Source organism: Populus alba, chromosome 10 (genome assembly GCF_005239225.2).
Source record: "Populus alba chromosome 10, ASM523922v2, whole genome shotgun sequence".
NCBI classification, from domain to species: domain Eukaryota; kingdom Viridiplantae; phylum Streptophyta; class Magnoliopsida; order Malpighiales; family Salicaceae; genus Populus; species Populus alba.
The window spans coordinates 21,029,772-21,049,809 of NC_133293.1; the positions used below are offsets into that span (position 1 = coordinate 21,029,772).

General features: G+C 32.2%; 3 protein-coding genes and 1 long non-coding RNA gene across 4 annotated transcripts; 2 read left to right on the forward strand and 2 right to left on the reverse strand.

Moving 5' to 3' along the window:
- Positions 1-747: 747 nt before the first annotated feature.
- On the reverse strand, positions 748-2,419 carry LOC118060058 (copper transport protein ATX1). Its single transcript, XM_035073171.2, has 3 exons — positions 2,261-2,419; positions 1,622-1,697; positions 748-1,103 (listed from the first exon to the last, which is right to left on the reverse strand). The coding sequence occupies exons 1-3, from the start codon at positions 2,267-2,269 to the stop codon at positions 931-933; spliced, it is 258 nt and encodes an 85-aa protein (XP_034929062.1). The 5' UTR covers positions 2,270-2,419; the 3' UTR covers positions 748-930.
- Positions 2,420-5,932: 3,513 nt separating this feature from the next.
- Positions 5,933-7,964, forward strand: LOC140956016 (uncharacterized). The gene is made up of 2 exons (XR_012170938.1): positions 5,933-6,279; positions 6,372-7,964. It is a non-coding gene; the product is annotated as an uncharacterized lncRNA (long non-coding RNA).
- A 7-nt stretch (positions 7,965-7,971) lies between these two features.
- LOC118060059 (cytochrome P450 94C1) lies at positions 7,972-9,658 on the reverse strand. The gene has a single exon (XM_035073172.2). It carries the CDS (start codon positions 9,485-9,487, stop codon positions 7,988-7,990), a length of 1,500 nt encoding a protein of 499 aa, XP_034929063.1. The 5' UTR covers positions 9,488-9,658; the 3' UTR covers positions 7,972-7,987.
- A 7,016-nt stretch (positions 9,659-16,674) lies between these two features.
- Positions 16,675-18,566, forward strand: LOC118060060 (GDSL esterase/lipase At5g03610). The gene is made up of 5 exons (XM_035073173.2): positions 16,675-16,901; positions 17,038-17,211; positions 17,479-17,750; positions 17,851-18,163; positions 18,268-18,566. Exons 1-5 carry the CDS (start codon positions 16,838-16,840, stop codon positions 18,483-18,485), a joined length of 1,041 nt encoding a protein of 346 aa, XP_034929064.1. The 5' UTR covers positions 16,675-16,837; the 3' UTR covers positions 18,486-18,566.
- Positions 18,567-20,038: the final 1,472 nt, after the last annotated feature.

Genomic DNA, 20,038 nt, shown 5'->3' on the forward strand with positions numbered 1-20,038 from the left:
GTCAATTTGTTTAAGATCTGAAACTTTTCTAATCCATTTAGAACATGAACAAATAAATTTTTTCTCCTCTCCAAAAAAGATTCATCTATACAAAAGTTTTTTAAAAAACTATAGATGAATAAAAAAATATTTTCAAAAATTAAATACATAACAAAAAAATAATCATCATTAAAAAGAGAATCCATAAATAAAATAAAAGAAAGAAGAGATATTAATCTAAATACAAATAAAATAAAGTAAAAATTTGAAAAAAAATATAAAAAAACATAGAAAAAAAAGATTTATGAAAAAAAAAACATAAAAGGCTAGCACTGCTAGGCTCTGCAAGCTGGGTCAACCTTGCCCTCCCAGCCCATTTCTTCAAGCTCGCGCACAGGCCTACTCTAGCAAGTCCCGATAACTGGGCCTTTATTTTTCTTTTGGCTGCATTTAGTGCGAGCAACAAATTGTTTTGAAAACAAAATTAGATGATGCGTCATCTAATACTATCCGTGGTGGCAAGAAAATCAGGTTTTAATTCATGTTTAATATTTTTTTCATTTCGGTCCCTCTTCTTTCAACCTCACTTTTCCAAGAAAAATCACAATCAATTGACCTTCAACTAGGATTAAATCGCCGAAAAATAAAATTTGAGAATCAAAATGAATTTTTAACAAGTACTTAGTGCAACACATTGCTATCCACGGTGATTTGTGTGTGCGTGAAGAGTAACTTCCTCTACGGTAAAAAAATGCCATGCGTTATAAGTTATAGTATAATAATGATAATACATATAACCATATGAATGTACCAGAGAAATTATTATAGCTTACATCCAAGTAAAATCATGCTGGATATCCACAATCCACACCATGATCATATATAGAAAGCTCAACAAACTATAACCCAGTAGAACACAGTTTCACATAGTAAATATTGGTATTGTCAACATTATGCAGCAGCCACGGTTTCTGCAGGCTTTGCGGGTTCAGCTGGTGCCTCTGCTTCCCAGAAGGCAGTCTTCTTCCCGGTCTTAGAGACGGTCTGAAGAACAGCATCTGGCTGCACATTTCCTTTCACTGTGACTTTTTGCTCCTTCAAATCAATGTCATATGATTCCACACCTGAAGATGCTCACAGAAGGAACACTCTATTATCATCAAATAACAAAAACTACGAACCAAAGGTCCCCGCTAAATATGAAAATAGCATTTGCTCATGGAGTTCTAAGCTAGATTTGATTAATATTTGAAATCTACCTTTCTTTTTTTCTTTTTCTTTATTCGTTGATGAAGAGTAAAGAAGTGCATTGCTTTCTAATCTACAAGCAGTGAATATCCTAGTCTTCACAAATTGCAGATGCTCCGAGACCTCATCATACCAAACTGCTAACTAACCTACTTGCAAAGGTGCAAAATCCTGCAACCAATCTTTGCCCTAGTTCATTATCAAATAGACCATGAACACCTTGCCCTAAAATTCCTGGAATAGTACCTTAGCATCAAGGACTAGGATTGACAACCCAGCAAAGCCCATCTAAAATGTTCGGCCATTTTTATTGTTTGTGTGTGTCGAAAGAAAGACAGCACGGTCAACAAAGCTCCAGAGACTAAAAAGATCAAAAGCAAAGGCAAGAACAAACCTTCCATTTTGCCCAAAACCCTTTTCACAGCCCCAACACAGCCTTCACATGACATACCAACCTTGAGGACAACAGTCTGCAATCAAGCAAAATTGAAAATCATTACACATTCAAAAATCAGCAACAATCATAATGTCAACAAATCAAGAAGAGGGAAGGCAGCAAAAACCAAGACAAGCTCTCAAAAACAGGTGAAGACTTCAGTTAACATCCGAGCCTAGATAAATTTCTAACTCGTAACAATAACACAAAAAGAAAAAAAAAGCCACTTTTGTATCCCTTTTATCCTACAATTTTCATTCAACTAAAACCAGAAATGATTCAAAACCACAGTTCCATGTTCCCCAACAACAAAGCAGCAATCTTTCTCCCTCAAAAACTAGGTTCACAAAATTAAATTTTACACCTTTACCAACTTTTTTAACCACAACAGAATTCACTTAAATCCTCAAACAAAACAAAATGAACAGAAACCCAATAATCCTAGAAAAGATTCAAACTTGAAATTCAACATGGCAATCCAAAATCAATCAAAGACTCATAAACATCCCATCAAAAGTCAAGACAACAAGTAAATAATACAATAAAAACATAGACTTTGCCATAAAAGAAGAATCAAGAAATAAGAATGCTTGGTACCTGAGACATGATTATGGTATTACTGCTGTAATAAACAGAACAAAAAACAAGGAATCAAGAAGACAGAGAGAAGATTTCAAGTTTGTTCTTGATCATGCATTCTTCAAAGTCGTGAATTTATAGAATTTTTTATTTTTTTTGTGTGGGTCCCGGCAACATTTTCCTATTTTTTTAATCTCAATTTACCCCTTTTTTTTAAAAAAAAGAGAGTTAGTCAACAAAAAAAAAAACTATTTCTATTTCCCCAATCAATGTTTTAATATTTTATTTTGTCTTTAACTTGTTAATATTATTTCTATAAAAAATTAATATTTGTGTTATTTTTTATTATTATTAATATAAGTGTTTATGTTAACTTACATATATCTTAACTAATTTCACGATTTTTAAAATTAACTATATAAATTTATAATAATTATCATATTAGTAACTACAAGATTCAAATTTAAAATTATAAAAAAATAATTTTTTTAGAACAAAGCTTTTAACGGACAGTATATTAGATGATTATTTCGTGTTGATGATGTAATGTTTATGTTCATAAAGAAAAAGGAATTTGTTTGGTTAAAGAGTTTTCTATTTTTTTATTTTTTTATTTAATCCTATACATAATAAACCCGATAAGAAAAAAAAACAAATACAAGTTTAATGTCATTGGTTTTTTCATTGATAGTATTTATTTATTATTTAATTTTCTGAATGCAGGAGTTATTGTGGAGGCACAGTTTTGATTCGGTAGCTGAACAAACTTTAGAAGAAGGCCATGTCTTTTTGTTGAGATATGTATGGATTCCCTTTCAAGTTAAGGCAGTACAGACTTGTACCACACATATTGATAGTACACCCATCCCTCTTGCAGTACCATACCAGCTCCATCTACTTTTAGTACTGTTTTAAAAAAAGTAATTATAATTATTTTTTAAAAAAAATTTATTTAAAAATATATTAAAATAAATTTTTTTATTTTTAAAAATATTTTTGAAATTTTTGGATTAAAATAGTTTAAAAATATTAATTTATAACAAAAAAACAAAAAAAATAATTTTTTTAAATATTTTTAAAAATATAAAAATAAATAGCTGTTAAACTTTGTGTTAGCTTAATCTTATTTGAAAATTTTAAATTATACCATGTAAGAGTTTACTGGATCAAAACTCGTTTTTATTTTTTCTCAAAAAATTCTTCTTAATTTTTTCTTTAAATCTTAAGAAAAGATTATTTTGAATATACTCAGATTAAATCTTCGCGAGCAAAGCCTTTTGTTTGTGCAGTCTATTTCCATGCCAAACACGGACTCTTAATTGAGATGGGTAAAGCTCCGGGCACTGGTTAGGAAGCCTTTAAAAAGAGTTAATTACTGCTCATTAACTTAGGAGATATTTTTGTTTTTTTGAAATAAAATGTGTTTTTGTAATATATAGTGTTCTTTTTTAGAGCATAATAAAATATTTTAAATAATTTTTGGATATCACAATAAAAAAACAAATCCCACTTCTTTTTTAACAAGTAAATAAGTCCAAACATCGTCGTTTTGACAAAATAAAAAGTTAACTCAATGAGTTGAGGGTTAGGTTTTAACAGGTTAGATCCATGTCAATTAAATCGCGAATCATCTTAGAATTTTTTTTATTTTTTTTATAAATCAACTGAATTCTTTCCCCCTTTTTTTTTTTCTTTCAATTTGAACTAATACATACCCTAAGTTAACTAAATTTCAGGTGGATCCGACCAGCAAGGCATTGTTTTATAAGTGTTGAAAAATACATAGGATCTTGAGCTGCACTATAAAACATTTAACCCGATCTCCAACCGCGCATTAGTTAATTACTTTAATTAATGAAGAAGGTGGCGTCCTCCATGATACATGCATGCATCACTCGATCGAGGAGTTGACCCTGAGAAGCCAGTGCTCCGGGGAGGGAGAGCAAGAACACTGCTGTAAACATGATAGATTGCAGGAATCGTCAAAATTCCACGCGAAGTGATTATTATTCTATGAATCATGACTCCATTGAAAAGGAAAAGAAGGAACTAATAACAGATAAGAACATGGTGGGCGTGTCAGTGTATTCATGGCCTCATGTGTAAGTCTCTGTTTTTTTTTTTTGTTGAAAAAACATAATTAAAAAAAAAAAAACATTGTAAGGTTGACATACCATATTTAGCCTTGTTTGTTTTTGTATTTTAAAAGTTTTTTAAAAAGAATTTAATTTTTTTTTATTTTTTTCTTTACTTTAAATTAATATATTTTTTAGTGTTTTTAAATTATTTTGATGTATTAATATCAAAAATAATTTTTTAAAAATAAAAAAATATTATTTTAATATATTTTTAACTAAAAAATACTTTAAAATATAACCAGACTTAAGAGTATGGTTGCCCGATGGTAAACTACAATGCTCTTAAATCCATCTTCGCTGGAGAGGCCGACTCATGATATGATAGATATCTTTTTTTTTTTTTTTTTTTTAACACGAATGAAAGTTTGTCATCATGAGTCAATTAGTTAGATTTAGATAGCCCGAAAGGTTAACTGGTAATTTGATTAAAATCTAAAAACAATATTATTTTAGATTTACTCGAATTAAAACATTAAATTCATGATATAAACCTTGTACCATCAAATTTAATAACTGTCATAAACTATAAACTTATATTAATTAAGTATCAATTCAATTCAAAATTTTAAGTTATTAGATTAATTTATAATATATGATTTATATTATTTTTTATATTTATATATTTACCTTCGATCCCTGTACTAATACATGTGCAATACTCTAATATTTTATGATTTGAGATTTGATTGCTAAGTAAAACTGTACGAAAATTTTTTTTATCTGTGTTCTTACAGTATGCTATGCTCATTCTTTCAATTCGAGAGTTTAAATGTGTTGATGCTAAACTCCTTCTCCCAATCGGTACAGAGGCGGGCCTATCCTCCTCTCTCATTGGGCCTACTATCATGTATTTTAGTCGCTAAATGGGCCTCCATCACACGAGAGATTTCAGGTGCTATGCTGCAGCCTCAGTGCTGAATTTACCCCTTTCTTGAGGCTCCGGCAAAGGTAGAGAGGGTTTTTTCTTTGTTTATTAAAAAAATAATTTTTTTAAAAAAATATTATTTTAATATATTTTTAAATAAATAATATTTTAAAAAATTATCGCTGAGTAAAGTGAATTCGTTCATCCCTTGTGGTCCTGTTATCCTACGTGTACAAAAACATATGTGTCAGCTTATGACCACTGTATATAATGCTGCCCGCTTTATACATTGGGAAACCTTATTGCTTTTTTCCATTCATTCGAAAGGATGTCTTGAGAATTCTTGTAAAAGCCGGCCCGGTTCGAGTGACCCGCTCACTTGGCATCTAACTCGAACTACACCAGTGATAATTTTTTTAATTAGTTTCAAATAAAATATATATATTTTTTTATTTTCAATCTATAAGGGTACAAATATGTTTTGATTTTCTATTTCCTTGAAATCTTTCCAAGAAAAGCAGAAAAATCCTCACAGACGACACAATGCACCAATCTTTTCTTTAGATTCTAGACCATGTATATATACTTGTGGAGAATTTCTAGCTACTTTTGCAATACGTACATGTCTCATTTAATATCTTTTCCTTTTTTTTTTTTGCCAAGTATTATTTTCTTGGCACATTTAAGTTATGGAAAGTAGAGGTGCAGTCCAGGACAGATCGTCCAGGCTTCTCAGCTTTTCGGTGTCGGAGATAAATGTCCAGCCTAATAATGCAGCAAAAAGAGCAAAACGCGCGCACTTGAAATTGCAGATCGATGTCTGGCAACTGGACGTGGGCTCTGCTCCATGAAAATCACATTTATAGGGGCAACTACCATTCTTCCAGCTAGCTAACTCGCACCAAACCCCAGCCTGCCATAAATGTTTGATCCCATGTGCAAAATATGGGGTCAAGGCACATCTCCGGTGAGCAAAAAGCAAACTTATCTAACCCACCGAGCAGACCGAGTCTGACCAGATCATTTTCCACCCGGTTTGATTTAGAACTCGACCCTAGATTTTGATACACGTATATTCATCGTTTTTTCTCCTTTTAACCAAGGCATTAATTGTGCATGTCAGCAGATTTTGGGGATAGATAGATTCTTTTAAAGCATTTCTCCATATTTGTCCAAGGCAAGGCCAGGCAGAGGACTTTAAACGCCTGATTTGGGTTTGTACCTTGTATAGCATTTTTGCAAGATTATAACCCTTCATTCATTTGAAGAAGACTTTTCTACTGCCATCGCAAGGAGATTTTTTCTCTTCATTCGCCGTGACTCTTACAAGAGATTTGCTCACGTTTTCTTCAAATAATTTCTTGTTTAAGCTAATCTGTGGAAGCTCAGCTAGCTGGGAATCTGGCTTCTTTCTAGTCAGGTATGTTCTTGTTCACCTCTGGCAAGAGATCATGCTCTCTTACTGATCCTTTCATTTTTATTCCTGATTATTATTAGTCGAACGTTCCTTCGCTAATTAAGGTGCTCTTGACTGCTACCCTACAATTGAAAAACGGAGAACATGATATGATCCCGAGATTTTCTGCCGTATTGCTTTTGATCTAGTAAAAACACAAGATGGATATTACACGCGAGTTCTACTTATTTCACTCTTTATATTGATTATTAGATTTATGAGATTTAATAATAAAATACTAATGCTTGTTATTCTATCTATAAATATAATTATTATATGCACTTCAATGTTAATTTGGTTCAGATGAATATGTTAATTAGGTACCAATTTGCCTGAACAATTAAGATGGTGGTAGTGTTCTTGATTAAAGATACTTAATTTATGGGGTTTAATGTTTCATTAAATTTATATGTGTTTATTGTAGTGATCTATATGTAAGTATCTTAATTACCCTCCTAGATTAGCTACCTAGATTAATTTGATTTAATTTTCCAATAATTTAAATATTGTTGCTGGATTAGTACCCAGTTGATATATATTTGCCTAATTGATGGAGGGATTGATTTTAAGAGTTAAAGTTCCAGGCTTGATATATGATGGAGTTGAGCTTGTGGGTGGTGGGTAAAAAAAAAAACAGAGAGAAAAAAAAGAAGAAGAGAAAATTATAAGAAATTGTCGATTGTTTGATGTTTTCTTTTAGAAGATAAACTATTTGATGTTTTCTGGGTTAGAATTTGGCTAAATGAATTGTTCTATTAGTTTGGATGCAAGAAAAAAAATAAATAAATGAAAATTTATGAGATTATGAACTGTTATTTGTGGGTCAAATTAAAATAATTAGGGATATAAGTATATATTGAATATTCAGAGCCATTTCTCCTTTTTTTTTTTTACTTGATGATAATTATTTTATATGATAACATGATTGATGATTGATTACCATAAAATGGCATCTAACCATAATATTGATCTTTATTTCATTTTATTTATTTTTTAAAATCGAAATATAAATGTTCGGATGCATTTTTGTTGTATTATTTGTGATAGAGATTCATTACGGAATATTTGCCTTCTTATGATAGAGATTCATCAATTACTCATGATAGGTTAAATGGTCGCCGTCATTCTTCTTCACTCCACCTGCATACCTACACGGACATGGCATTTTAACACATCCACATGTGACTCTGAACCACGCAATGTGGCATCAAATGGCACCCATGAATCATACCATACATTGATAATAATAATAATAATTTTTTTTTTAAAGAAAAACATACAAAATATCATGCTGCGATGACCCGTTCTCTAATTTCTGCCTGAAGCCCACCACTTAGCATTGCAGTTAGCCCGGAATTGAACCGGGGTGAAACCTCCGGCGGTACAATTTTAACGTCAAACCTACTCACTACAGAAAGAGCTACAATTTTCATCTCCACCAGTGACATTTCCTTACCCAAGCAAACTCTAATCCCAGCCTGGAAAACCGGGCACTTGAATGGACTAATTGGGCAAAATGTTCCATCTTCAAGCCACCTTTCTGGCCTAAATTCCATACAATCTACGCCCCAGATCCTTTCCATTCGACCCATTGCGTAGGGGTGGTAAGTGACCCGAGTCCCCCTCCTAACAAGAGTCCCGTCAGGCAAAACATCATCTTCAATGGCAAATTTTGAGTCAAATTGCACAGGCGGGTATAATCTCAGGCTTTCATTAACAACGGCGTGGAGATAATGCATTTCCCTTATTTGTTCATAGCTTGCAGATTCTTGAGTCGATTCCATGACTCGGTTGGACTCGTCTCTAATCTTGGACACCACATTTGGGTGGCTTGCTAGTAGCCAGAAGAGTGTTGTCAGGGCTGAGGCCATTGTGTCACGGCCTGCCAAAATAAAGCTTGTCACGATGTCTCTCAAGTATCGATCGTCAGTGATGCAAGCCATGAATCTTGAGAGAAGATCTTGATTTGTAGAGAAACCCAACTTCCTTTTCTGCATGATGACCTCATCAGCAAGGATGTTGACGACCTCAATAGCTTCCTTGAGATTCTTCTCCGTGCCTATGTTGAAATACCTTTTGATCTTCCAAACTAACGGCAATGTTGCCATAGCCCTCTCTGCTGACAGCTTCGATGCAAGATCGAAGGACTCAGCGAAAACAGAAATCGGCAATGATGATTCAAGACAACCGGGGTCTAACCCGAAAGAAAATTTACAAATGTTGTCGAACGAAAATCGCCTGAAAACATCTTGTAAATCTATCAGGCCGCCATCTGTACTCTTAGCAGCTGATGTCAACAGAGGGAGAAGGCGGCACTTGATCTCAGTGTTGACAATCTCAAATGCATAGTTCCGAATCGAGACGCTTGCGAGCTCCAGACTAGCCATTTTTCTTTGAAACAGCCACAAATCTCCATCTACATTGAAAATACCTTTACCTAGAAAATCACCAAGGATCATAGAAAAGGGCCTGCCTTTTGGGTAGTTTTCGAATTTTGTTTTCAGAATGTACTCAACATTGTCAGGATTTGCAGTGATTGTGTTACCAAGCACATGAATGTGAATCGTTTGTCTGGGAGAATTTTGGAGAAGGTGAGTGTACCAATCACAGATATTCTTGAACTCTCTTGACCATCCTGATAAGAGGTAATTAGTGCAAATTTCACAGTTGCAGCACCGGAATTTTGATCTTAGGAGATACAGCAGCACGAAGGTTAGAAAGAAGGGGATGGTGAGAAAGAAAAAGGAATACCAAAAAGAAGCCTGCAAAGAATCTTTAGACTCCATTAATGCGGGAAGCTTACACCTCTAGTGGAAAAGAAGAAAAGAAACAGTGCTGGGCCGGTAGACTATTGGATGCCCTTTAATTTATAGGACTATCCCAGCTCTTTGTAATTCATAACATCATTTTATCTTGTTCTTACATAATATTTATTAATTTCACAATTTTTATTTTGGTCCCAGCAAATAATTTTTCTTGGGAGTTTCTTGGAAATCACAGATTGCGATGGCTTTAAATTTGAAAGCAACTAAACCATGATCTTTTCATCACTCGACCTTTTTCAAAATCATGAACCAATTACAGCCTTAAAAGCAGCAAGCATTTTTAAGATAGAAATTTCCTAGTTGTTCTTTGACTTGTCATCTTCAACTATCAAGAAACAGGCTATATATGTTATTGCTATGAATTGATGGTATCCATATTAATTTATAGGAAATTGGATTAATTTATTTGATGAATTATGGCTCCGTTTGTTTGCAGGAAAGTGAATTCCGAGGAAAGTGAATTCCTGAAAAGTGAATTCCGGGAAAGTATTTTCCGATGTTTGGTAGTGTTATGGAAAATGAACTGGAAAACACTTTCCAGTGTTTGGTTGTATTATGGAAAATGAACTGGAAAATAATTTATTAATGAATTAATTTTTTTTCAAATTTATCTAATATATATAAAATATTTAATCACTCACAATAATAAAAAATGAAATCTAAAATGTATAATGATGAATTTTTTTTTATTATATCCTATATTCATACAATTAAGGGTTTAATTGGAGAATTGATAAGTTTTGAGACTTAATTGAGCTTGGAATTAATTTAATTAATCCAATTAAGGGTTTAATTGGAGAATCGATAAGTTTTGAGACTTAATTAAACTTGAAATTAATTTAATTAATCCAATTAAGGGTTTAATTGGAGAATCGATAATTTTTGAGACTTAATTGGACTTGGATTTAATTAAATTAATTAAAGCAGGGACTTAATTGAAGAACTATTAAAGTTTGGGGTTAAAATTGCACAATTAAAATCCAAGGACTACATTGCAATTTTCGCGCAAATGCAGGGGGGCAATTACAGTTTAAACCAGGAGCTTAATTACAAAACTGTTAAAACTTTAAGGGCCAAACTAAAAATAACCATTAAACACAAAAAACGGTGCTGTTTCTATACACTGTTCATCTTCCTCAACCGTTCAGCCGCCCGCCGCCACCATTACACCTGCAATCAATTGATGAAACAGCATTGTTCTCTGGCTATAAAAACCAGAGAACGAAAGACCACGGAAGAGGATCACAGAAACGAAAGGGTGGGGGAGGAGAAAATAAACAGGCTTTTCGTTTCTCTGTTTCTTCTCAAGGAAATAGAGGAGGTGAAGAAAAAAAGCAACGAAGGAGAGGAGAGCAGAACCGAAAGAGAGGGAGAGGCTAAACCCAGACACAAACAAACCAATGAAACGGGGGGGGGGGAGGAGAAAATAAACTGACTTTCGTTCCTTTGTTTCTTCTAAGGGAAACAGAGAAGATTAAAGAAAAAAAAGCAACGAACAGAGGGAAGGAGATTATATAGAGGAGAGAGCAAACTTTGGGCAGCCACTACACCTTCATCATCATCTTCTTCCAGGCCAGTGTTAGCTGCGACCCCGGAGGCAAAAAAAAAGAAAATGAACGGAGTATTTGGTTTTGATGAAATAAAAGAGAAAGAGAGACTGTAGTATTTGTGCAAATGAACGGAGAAAAAAAAAGGAAAGTGTTTTCTTTTCTTTAACAGAAGGAAAACACTTTCCTTTCAGAGTGTTGTATTTTTAAGTTTGACTGGAATTTAGATTCCGTTGGCTGCTTTTCTAAATGGTTACCAAACATGGAAAAACAAGGAAAGTGAATTCTAGGAATTCACTTCCCTGCAAACAAACAAGGCATAAGTGAATTTTATTGTTGTTTTTTTTCAAACAGATTAATTAGCTAATTCAAGCATTAATTTTCCATTCCCATTTTATTTAAAAGATGCCTTCATTAATTTGACTGTTAAAGATCATTCAAAGCTGATTTTTAAGATCCAAGATAAGATTTTATGACTTACAATAAGTAGATAGACGATCAAAAAGTAATTGATAATTAGCATGATAGGTGGATCGCATTATCAATGTTAGAGACTGAATTAGCCGTGGTTGCAGGGCTATTCTGTTTTTTTTTTTTTTTTTAAATGGGTCATTTTAAAACTCCTCACTATTTGACCATCTTTTTTATATCATTCAAATCTTAATCTATCTTTAAATTTCTTGATATAAGAAACATAATATATAATATTCCATTTTCACATCACAATATATTTTGAAATAAAAAAAATAAAAACAATATATATAAACTTTTGTATTCGTGTCATTAATAAAAAACTAAGATAACAGTATTATATATGCATGTAACATGTTTTTATTTTTATTGTTTTTATTTTTTTTATTTCAAAATAAACTATTCTATTATTCCAACAACATTGTTGGAAAGAGATAGCAAATTTATCCATGATCTTTCCATTTTGAACATTTATATCCAAATATATATCTCATCTCCAACATTTTCATAAATTCCAACAAGGCAAAAATGTAACAAACAAAGACAATTCAATTTGCTGACTAACAAACCTAAATTTAACAGATTTAAAAATTTAAAAAGTCAAAACTCATACGCGTCAACATCTTGAGAAAAATACCATGGGTTTAATATAAAGGAAGATCTCAGCTCTTATGAGCTCAATCTAGAGAAAAAACTCAACATTATAAGCTTAGCCTAAGGAAAAAGCTTAGTCCTCATGGGTTTAACCTACAATAAAAGCATAGCTCTTATGGGCTTATCCTTGGAGAAGAGCCCAACACCATGGGCTCAACTTAGAGAAAAAGCCCAACCCTCATGAGCTCAGACTAAGAAAAGATCCCAGCCCTCACGGGTTTAGTTTTGGGGGAGAGCCTAATGCCATGGGCTTAGCCTTATAAAAGAGCTCGACATCTGAGAGTTCTCTATCTATCATAGGGGACCTTTTTATTGATTCAATACATTTTGAATCATACTTGTTTTGCACTCTTAGGGGTATAAAAGTTCTCTAAATGCCTACTATATTTCTATTAATATTAAGTTGTGTAAAGGATAGTGTATTAAAGTCTTGTAAAAACCTGTCATATTTTCATCAACATGAATGTTATATAAGGAGTAATGTATGAAAAATCTCTCAATAGCTTACCATATTTTCATCGCATTAATGTTTGTGTAATGGATACTTATCCCTTATTAAAACTACCAGAACAAAATTACAATCTAGCCTTTTGTCTTCATAAAAGAACAAGACTCATGTGTTATAAATACTTCATGAATTCTTCATGCTCTAAGTTCACAATCTTCATTCTCTACTACATACATATTTTCAGAGTATCTTTCTCTAAAATATTATTACAGTCTCTCTATAAAAAGATACTTACCAAAAAGGATTTTTTGTAGGTATCGACCATCAGCCACTTTGGCTTACCAGGCACTAGGTATCGGTTGCTAGCTCTCTTGACCAAAGAAAATAGATTAGATTACTAGAATTAATAGATTTATTGATTATTCAACACATAAGCCTTACTCCTATATTACTTGGATTTTTAGGACCTCATCATTGGCCAACTATATAGATCTTCATGTCTTTCAGTACCCATCAAATCTTGCAATCATGTGTCATAAACATTTTCTTTAATACTAAAAAAATACAACAAGGAACTTCGATTCATACCTTTATTTTTTTATTGTTATTAAACTCTATTAATCAAGCTATAATTTATAAATTCAAGACTCGGCATAGGTCTAGTTTTATATTGAATTGGATTAGAGTTAATTTGATCAAACTTGATTGTCAAGGTGAGTCAATCCATAGCTAAATCAATCCAATTAAAACCCTAATTTTAACTATTTTTTTCTTCAAAAGATCTTAAGACGATATTTTTCTATTAATCCAAGTTGACCCGACCAATCTATTACCCAACCTTTAAATTGAGTCATGAGCGCAACATGGTTTTATAACTGCGTGTTATTCACACTATCACATTTCATATATAAAAATTGGATAGACTCTTTTCACATCAATAAAAGAAAATCATGAACCATTCTAAAACAAATTCTTACCAATATCTTGAAACTATTAAACAAACTATCTAAATTTTGTATTTTATCAATGAGATATTTTGCTAATATTTAGACACTGATTTTATCGGCAAGACTTTTACTAATGAGATCACGCACGATTGGAAAAATTATCATTCATTAGTATTTCTGTTTGTATTCACTAGTTTTTTGGTAGTGTCACATGTCTAGTACTATTACAAGTGTTATATATTTTGAATTGAATTTTTTTTTTAATAATTTTTTATATAAAGGTATTAGCAAGTGTCCCCAAGGGGTGTAGCGTGGTGGCAAAGGGCTTGAAATCTACACAGAAAGTCTCGAGTTCGAGTCAGGGCGTGCACCTCTTGTAAGAGTCTGGGACAGCCGGGGTTTTACTCACTTACCTGGGCCCATAAAAATATGCTTTCCGGGAGGTGGAGTTTCCTCGAATCCAAAAAAAATTATTAAAAAAGTGTTCATAAAATATAAATGTCATTCCTTTGAAGTTTAAAAATAAAAAAATACTTTCAATTACATTACCAACAACAGTTACAGACCGAAATGATAATATTTTATAATGCAAGAAATTGCACATGTGAGATAGCACCGTCCACATTTGGAGTCTTCGAAGTTTGGAACCACAAACTTTATAGTAAAAATAATATATATAGCTCGAATATATCGCCTGGGATGAGGATGAAAGTCGGTTGGCAACTTGGCAAAATGTTTTGCATACGTCATTGTATGTGTAACGCTGCATAGACAAACACCTAACACCCATGTGCATGCTTGTTCTGTGTGTGAGGAAGATTTGTAATTGCCATAGTTGTCTAGTCAGTTCGGATAACTAGGTTATTGGATTTGGATTGAGTTTAACTCATTTAATTGAGTTATGAGTTAACTCATTAATATCAAATTCAGTTCAAATTAAAATCTAATTTAAGCTTGATTTAATAATTATGTTAATTGCGTCGGATCCATCATCTGTGAGTTTTTTTGTCCTCCTATGTACCCTGAGGCTCGTGTAGTTTTGTCTCTGTATATCTAAAATGTTGCTTCCTCTGCCGTTACCGTCAAAGACAACTTAAATTCCGTTCCAACTGCCTCTGAAAGCTGATATCGCTTGTCTTCATTTGCCAGACTTGATGACGGGATGGATGCCGTTTCAATGTCCGTTGACGGAAATTAAGGTTAAGCAGGGGGCTGCGATTAGGATAATAAAGAGCAGGGACGATGCACAACTAGCTTGTCTTCTATAACGCTTGAAATTGAGATTGTCTGGACCAATTATATTTCCTTAAATTTTTCAGCGGTCCACGTGTGGGGCATCATTAGTTATTATGGTGGATGGCTAAATATTGGAGCTCGACTACTCAAAGGCTCATTGAATTTTTACCCCCTTAAATGCGCTGCCACTTGGGCCAATATTATTTCTTAAAGAAATAATATGATTTTTTTCTTCTCTCGATTGCTTACAGCAAATTGTTTTTTTTTTTAATGTAAAGAAAAGTTTTCCTTGCACAATACTCCATGAATTTAGTAGATGGGTCTCATTTAAAAACAATATAAAAACACTGTAATTGGTGGTCCCACCCAAACACTATATATCTATGGTTCAATCAAATCACAAAAACAAACGGGTAGCAACTTTGATACCCGCAAGCCAATCATTCATTAACGAACACTTTCTTGTCATGACCGATTACTTTGCGTGCAACCAAAACCTATGAAATAGTAATCCCATACTTTTATTATTATTATTATTATTATTAATCATGAATATTCGGGTTAATTTACATGTATTTTAATTAATTTCTCAAGATCTTAAAGTCAATGACCTTTAAATTTCTATTAATCTTGAGATTTGTGACACTTGAACTGATAATTTTTATAAAATAAACCCATAACTTGATTAGTTGAGCTGCACCTTTTAGAATTAAAATCTCGTATAGATTATTTATATCATCATGTCAGTATTTGAGTTATTAGATTAATACTATCAGTCTCAAAAATATGTTTTTTTTAATAGAAGTTGTAAAAAAATCAAAATAACTTGTTTTTAGACAATAATTTTAAAAAAATTACTAAGAGTTATCCTACGTTTTCATCCAAGATTGATTGGATTAGTGTTGTGTTTGACTTGGAGGTGTGGTGGCTTTTTTATTAAAGATATAATACCTTTCAAGCACAAATCACATCTTTAAAAGCTATAAAAACATGTTTTTTATTTAAAAAAACACAAGCTAACTCCCATTTAAACACACTCTAGATATTAAAAACAAACATGATACAGATTTCATGGTTGATACACCAAACTTATCCATATTAATGTTATCCTTATCACGTACAGTTGAATAGGACTATTAAAAATAAAATAATTAGACTTAATCAAGCTGTTCTAGAGAAGCGACAATGACTATCCCACTTGCACTGAATCAAAAAATCCTATATTGAACAAATTAATATAAAAAAACAAAAAACCAACACGAATATTTATGACTTGTTGGAAAACTAAAATAGGAGAAAGAAGGTGATTCGGTGCACCTTGGCTTCTGAGCTAAGCCTGTGTATCGGACTGGAACTCTTGGATGCCACAAAAATACAAGGTAATCGCTTTGTCCCCATCAATACCGTTAAATCGTCCAAATAATGACAGAGGCTGGGTCGTTAGATTTGAGCGCCAATGTTGAATTTTCTTATTGTTTTATAGCTGGCAAATTAATTGAAAGATTAACGAAATAATTTGAGAAAACAAATAACAAAAAGCTATGTCTGCATGCTTTACAAGAGCGTTGTCTCAAGGGAAAACTAAACTTTCTGCTCACAAAATGAATATATAGCCTTTGCAAGATTTATCAATTCGTTCATCAAATATATATAGAACTAATTTAATTTAAATTAATCGACCACTAATGATAATAATTTTTATTTGAGATATATTGTAAATTCTTCTTGTTAGCTAATTAATTATGTCCATGTAAAGGAAATAAAATTAATAGTGATTTCATCTCGTTGTCTCATTGATTTTAAAAGATCTGTATATATGCATGGTAAACTAAGATTTCATCTCTTCGAATAGGAATGTTGGATTAAAGAATGTTGGTGCCTGGCTACCTTTCTTTTCTCAAATGGCGGCTCTACAAACCCTATAAGGACGACCAAATTAAATTCCTCCACAGTAACTACAATTTTATAAATTTCTTTCTTTCTTTCCTTCCTTGTTTTTGTTTTTCCGATGGAAGGAAAAGGAATTTTCCTGGTTGTTTTGCTTCTTTTTTCCCTCGTTGCTATTTCCACAGGTTAGACGATCGACTAATTCTCTTCTTCTTCTTCTTCTTCTTCTATTTTCCTATATTAGTATTAACGAGTCTTGAATTATCACATGATCGGTGCTTTCTGATAATTAACCAATCATTGTTTTCTTTGGTATTTCAGCTCAAATTTGTCCCGAGGGCTCTCCAAAACTATTTGTTTTTGGAGACTCCTATGTTGATACTGGAAATTGGCCAAAGAATGTCAGGGGTCCATGGAAAGAACCTTTTGGCAAAACATTTCCCGGCAAACCAACTGGTCGAGCCTCCGATGGTCGTGTCCTAACTGACCATATAGGTGCTTAATGACTTTTCTCTCTTATGCTAATTTTCCGTTTTTTCTCCTTTTCTTTTTCTTTAGAATTGATAGAATATAAACTATAGATGTTAAACCTAGTCTTAGCACATCGATCTAGAACTTATCTCGGGCTGGGTTGATCGGCCAACCAGCAACTCGACTGGATTAGATAACTATGTATGGAAGTGGTTTTTCTAATACAATTACAAGATTTCAGCTATTAAATCATGTTAACACATTTTTTCTCTTTTATATATATATATGCAGCTTCGTTTCTGGGAATAGAATCACCTACACCTTATCAACTGAGAGATACATCAAAAAATATTCAGCAAGGATTAAACTTTGCATATGGAGGCAGTGGTGTTTTCCCTTCAACATGGGCGAAAGACAGCCTTTCAGTCCAGATCGATCAATTTGAACAGCTACTCAATGAAAATGAATATAGTCAACGTGACCTTGATAGTTCAGTTGCTCTGGTTTCTACTGGAGCCAATGACTATTCATTGTATTCTGCGGCCAAAAAAGGTTCTGACGATGTGAGTAGTTCTTACCCTAAACAAACAAAGTCTAACAAGTATTTTTTACGTTGAACATGTAGCTTTTAAACTTGTATTTTTTGCATTTTTTACATGACAGGGACTGCCTGCTTTCACTGAAGGACTTGTAAACCAGCTTGCTGCAGACCTACAACGTATTGCTCACCTTGGAGTGAAAAACATTGTAGTGGCAACATTACCACTTCTAGGATGCTTGCCTGTACACATAATTCCACCAAATTCATATCAGAATTGCGATGAAGAATCCAACAAAAACGCCATGATTCACAACCAGTTATTGCAGAAAGCAGTAGAAAAGTTGAGCACTGATGATGGAAACAGATGCACATTTGTAATTCTTGATCTCTATAACGCCATGGTTTCTGCAATTGACCAATTCAGACAGAATGCAGGTAATTTTTGTTCTTGATTTTTAAACCACTTTTTTTTTTTTTTCCACGCAACAACTCAAGTTAATGTTTGATTAACCTTTCTTCTTCCTACTTAATTGTCACAGCAAATACTGAGTACAAGAACCCCTTGCAGCCATGTTGCTCCAAGATTGTTGATTACATGTGCTCAGTGGAAGGAGTATGCACGAATCCCGAGTCATCTTTCTTTTTTGATCTGGGACACCCTTCGGACAATGGCTGGAATGTTATTTTTTCATTTCTGCAAGGTTCTCTTCACAAAGATCTCTGCGGTTTCATCCCTTATGATGCCATTCAATTTTAAAAATTGTCTTCCTTGTAATATTATTTCATACACTTAATTATATAGTTGATTGAGAATAACTGAGATATATTATTGTTTAAACTTTCATGTCCAAGCAATTAGTATTTCTGAAGTTCCAAGAGATTACGCGGGAGATCATCACCTTGGATTTGTGATGAGATGACGCTTCTTGTACTTTAATAATTTTAAATAGAATAAGTTAACAAAGTATAAATAGACAGATGGTGAGGTGTTATGATCCTAGTGTTTTCTCTTTAATTTAATTTAATTAGACTATGAATTAAAGGAAATTAGAACATATAATATACGAAAATGGTCAAACTCGCAATCACATCAAGTTGTATTTCTTTACCCTTATTTTGTTTGGGAGCACAAATAAAAATTTGCTAAAATTTAATGTCTTTTTAAATTTTTAAATAATTTTAATGTGGAATGTTAAAAAATAAATTTTAAAAATTAAAAATTATTATTTTTAAATAAAAAGTATTTTAAAAAACAACTCAATTACAACCTCCAACATATATCTTCTCAAATAAAAATTATTCTGCCAATCTTTTGCTTTAAAAAAGCTAACAATCGATATTGTTGTTAGATTGTATCCTATCACGGAAGGTAAAGTATTGAGCTTGTCCTATAGTATGAGAACCTGACAAAGCAACCATGTCCCTTGCAGTTTGGAATAAGCGAAATATAATAAACTTTTTGTTTCGGTATTTTAAAAATATTTTTTAAAAAATATTTATTATTTATTATTTATTGTTTTAAATTAATTTATATAATTTTAGTGTTTTCAGATTATTTTGATACATTGATATTAAATATAATTTTTAAAAAATAAAAAAAATAATATTATTTCAATATATTTTTAAATAAAAAATATTTTTAAAAAAACCATAAACACACTCCTAGCAACGTTATAACACTCCCAAGGCCTTCAAAGAGAGCAGGTAGTTCGACAAAACAATATTAAAAATTCAAAATTAAAAAGATAAAAAGTATAAAATCTAAAAATAACAAAAAAAAATAATAAAATAGGAAAAATTATGACTGCTATAGAAAAAACAATATTTAGAAACTCCTATAAAAAGTTAAATGTAATTAAATAATTGGATAAAAAATTAGAGTTATTTTAAATTATTATTCTGGTTTATTATGATTGGACTTTCTCTTAAATCTAAATTTATTTAATTAATTTATAAATTTATCTGCTTGATTATTGCATGTAAATCATTTATAAAGGACGATGAGGCACATTAATGAAGATTTGGCTGCGTAGAAACTATGAAGTGAAATAACGCGTAGCAAGTATTCAGCTTTTAAACAAAAAAAGTCCTCCATTAAATAAATATATAAAGAAAAGACAACAAGAATATTTATGATTTGTTGAAAAATTAAAATTAAAATTAGAGAAAGATGGTGATTTGTTGACATCTTGGCTTCTGACCTTGTGTATCTCACCGAAGGTGTTTTTTTTTTTTTTCTTAATTCTTCACGTAAGATGGAACTCTTTTGACTTGGATGCCTCTAGAAGAACCCTAGGTCCAATCAATGAC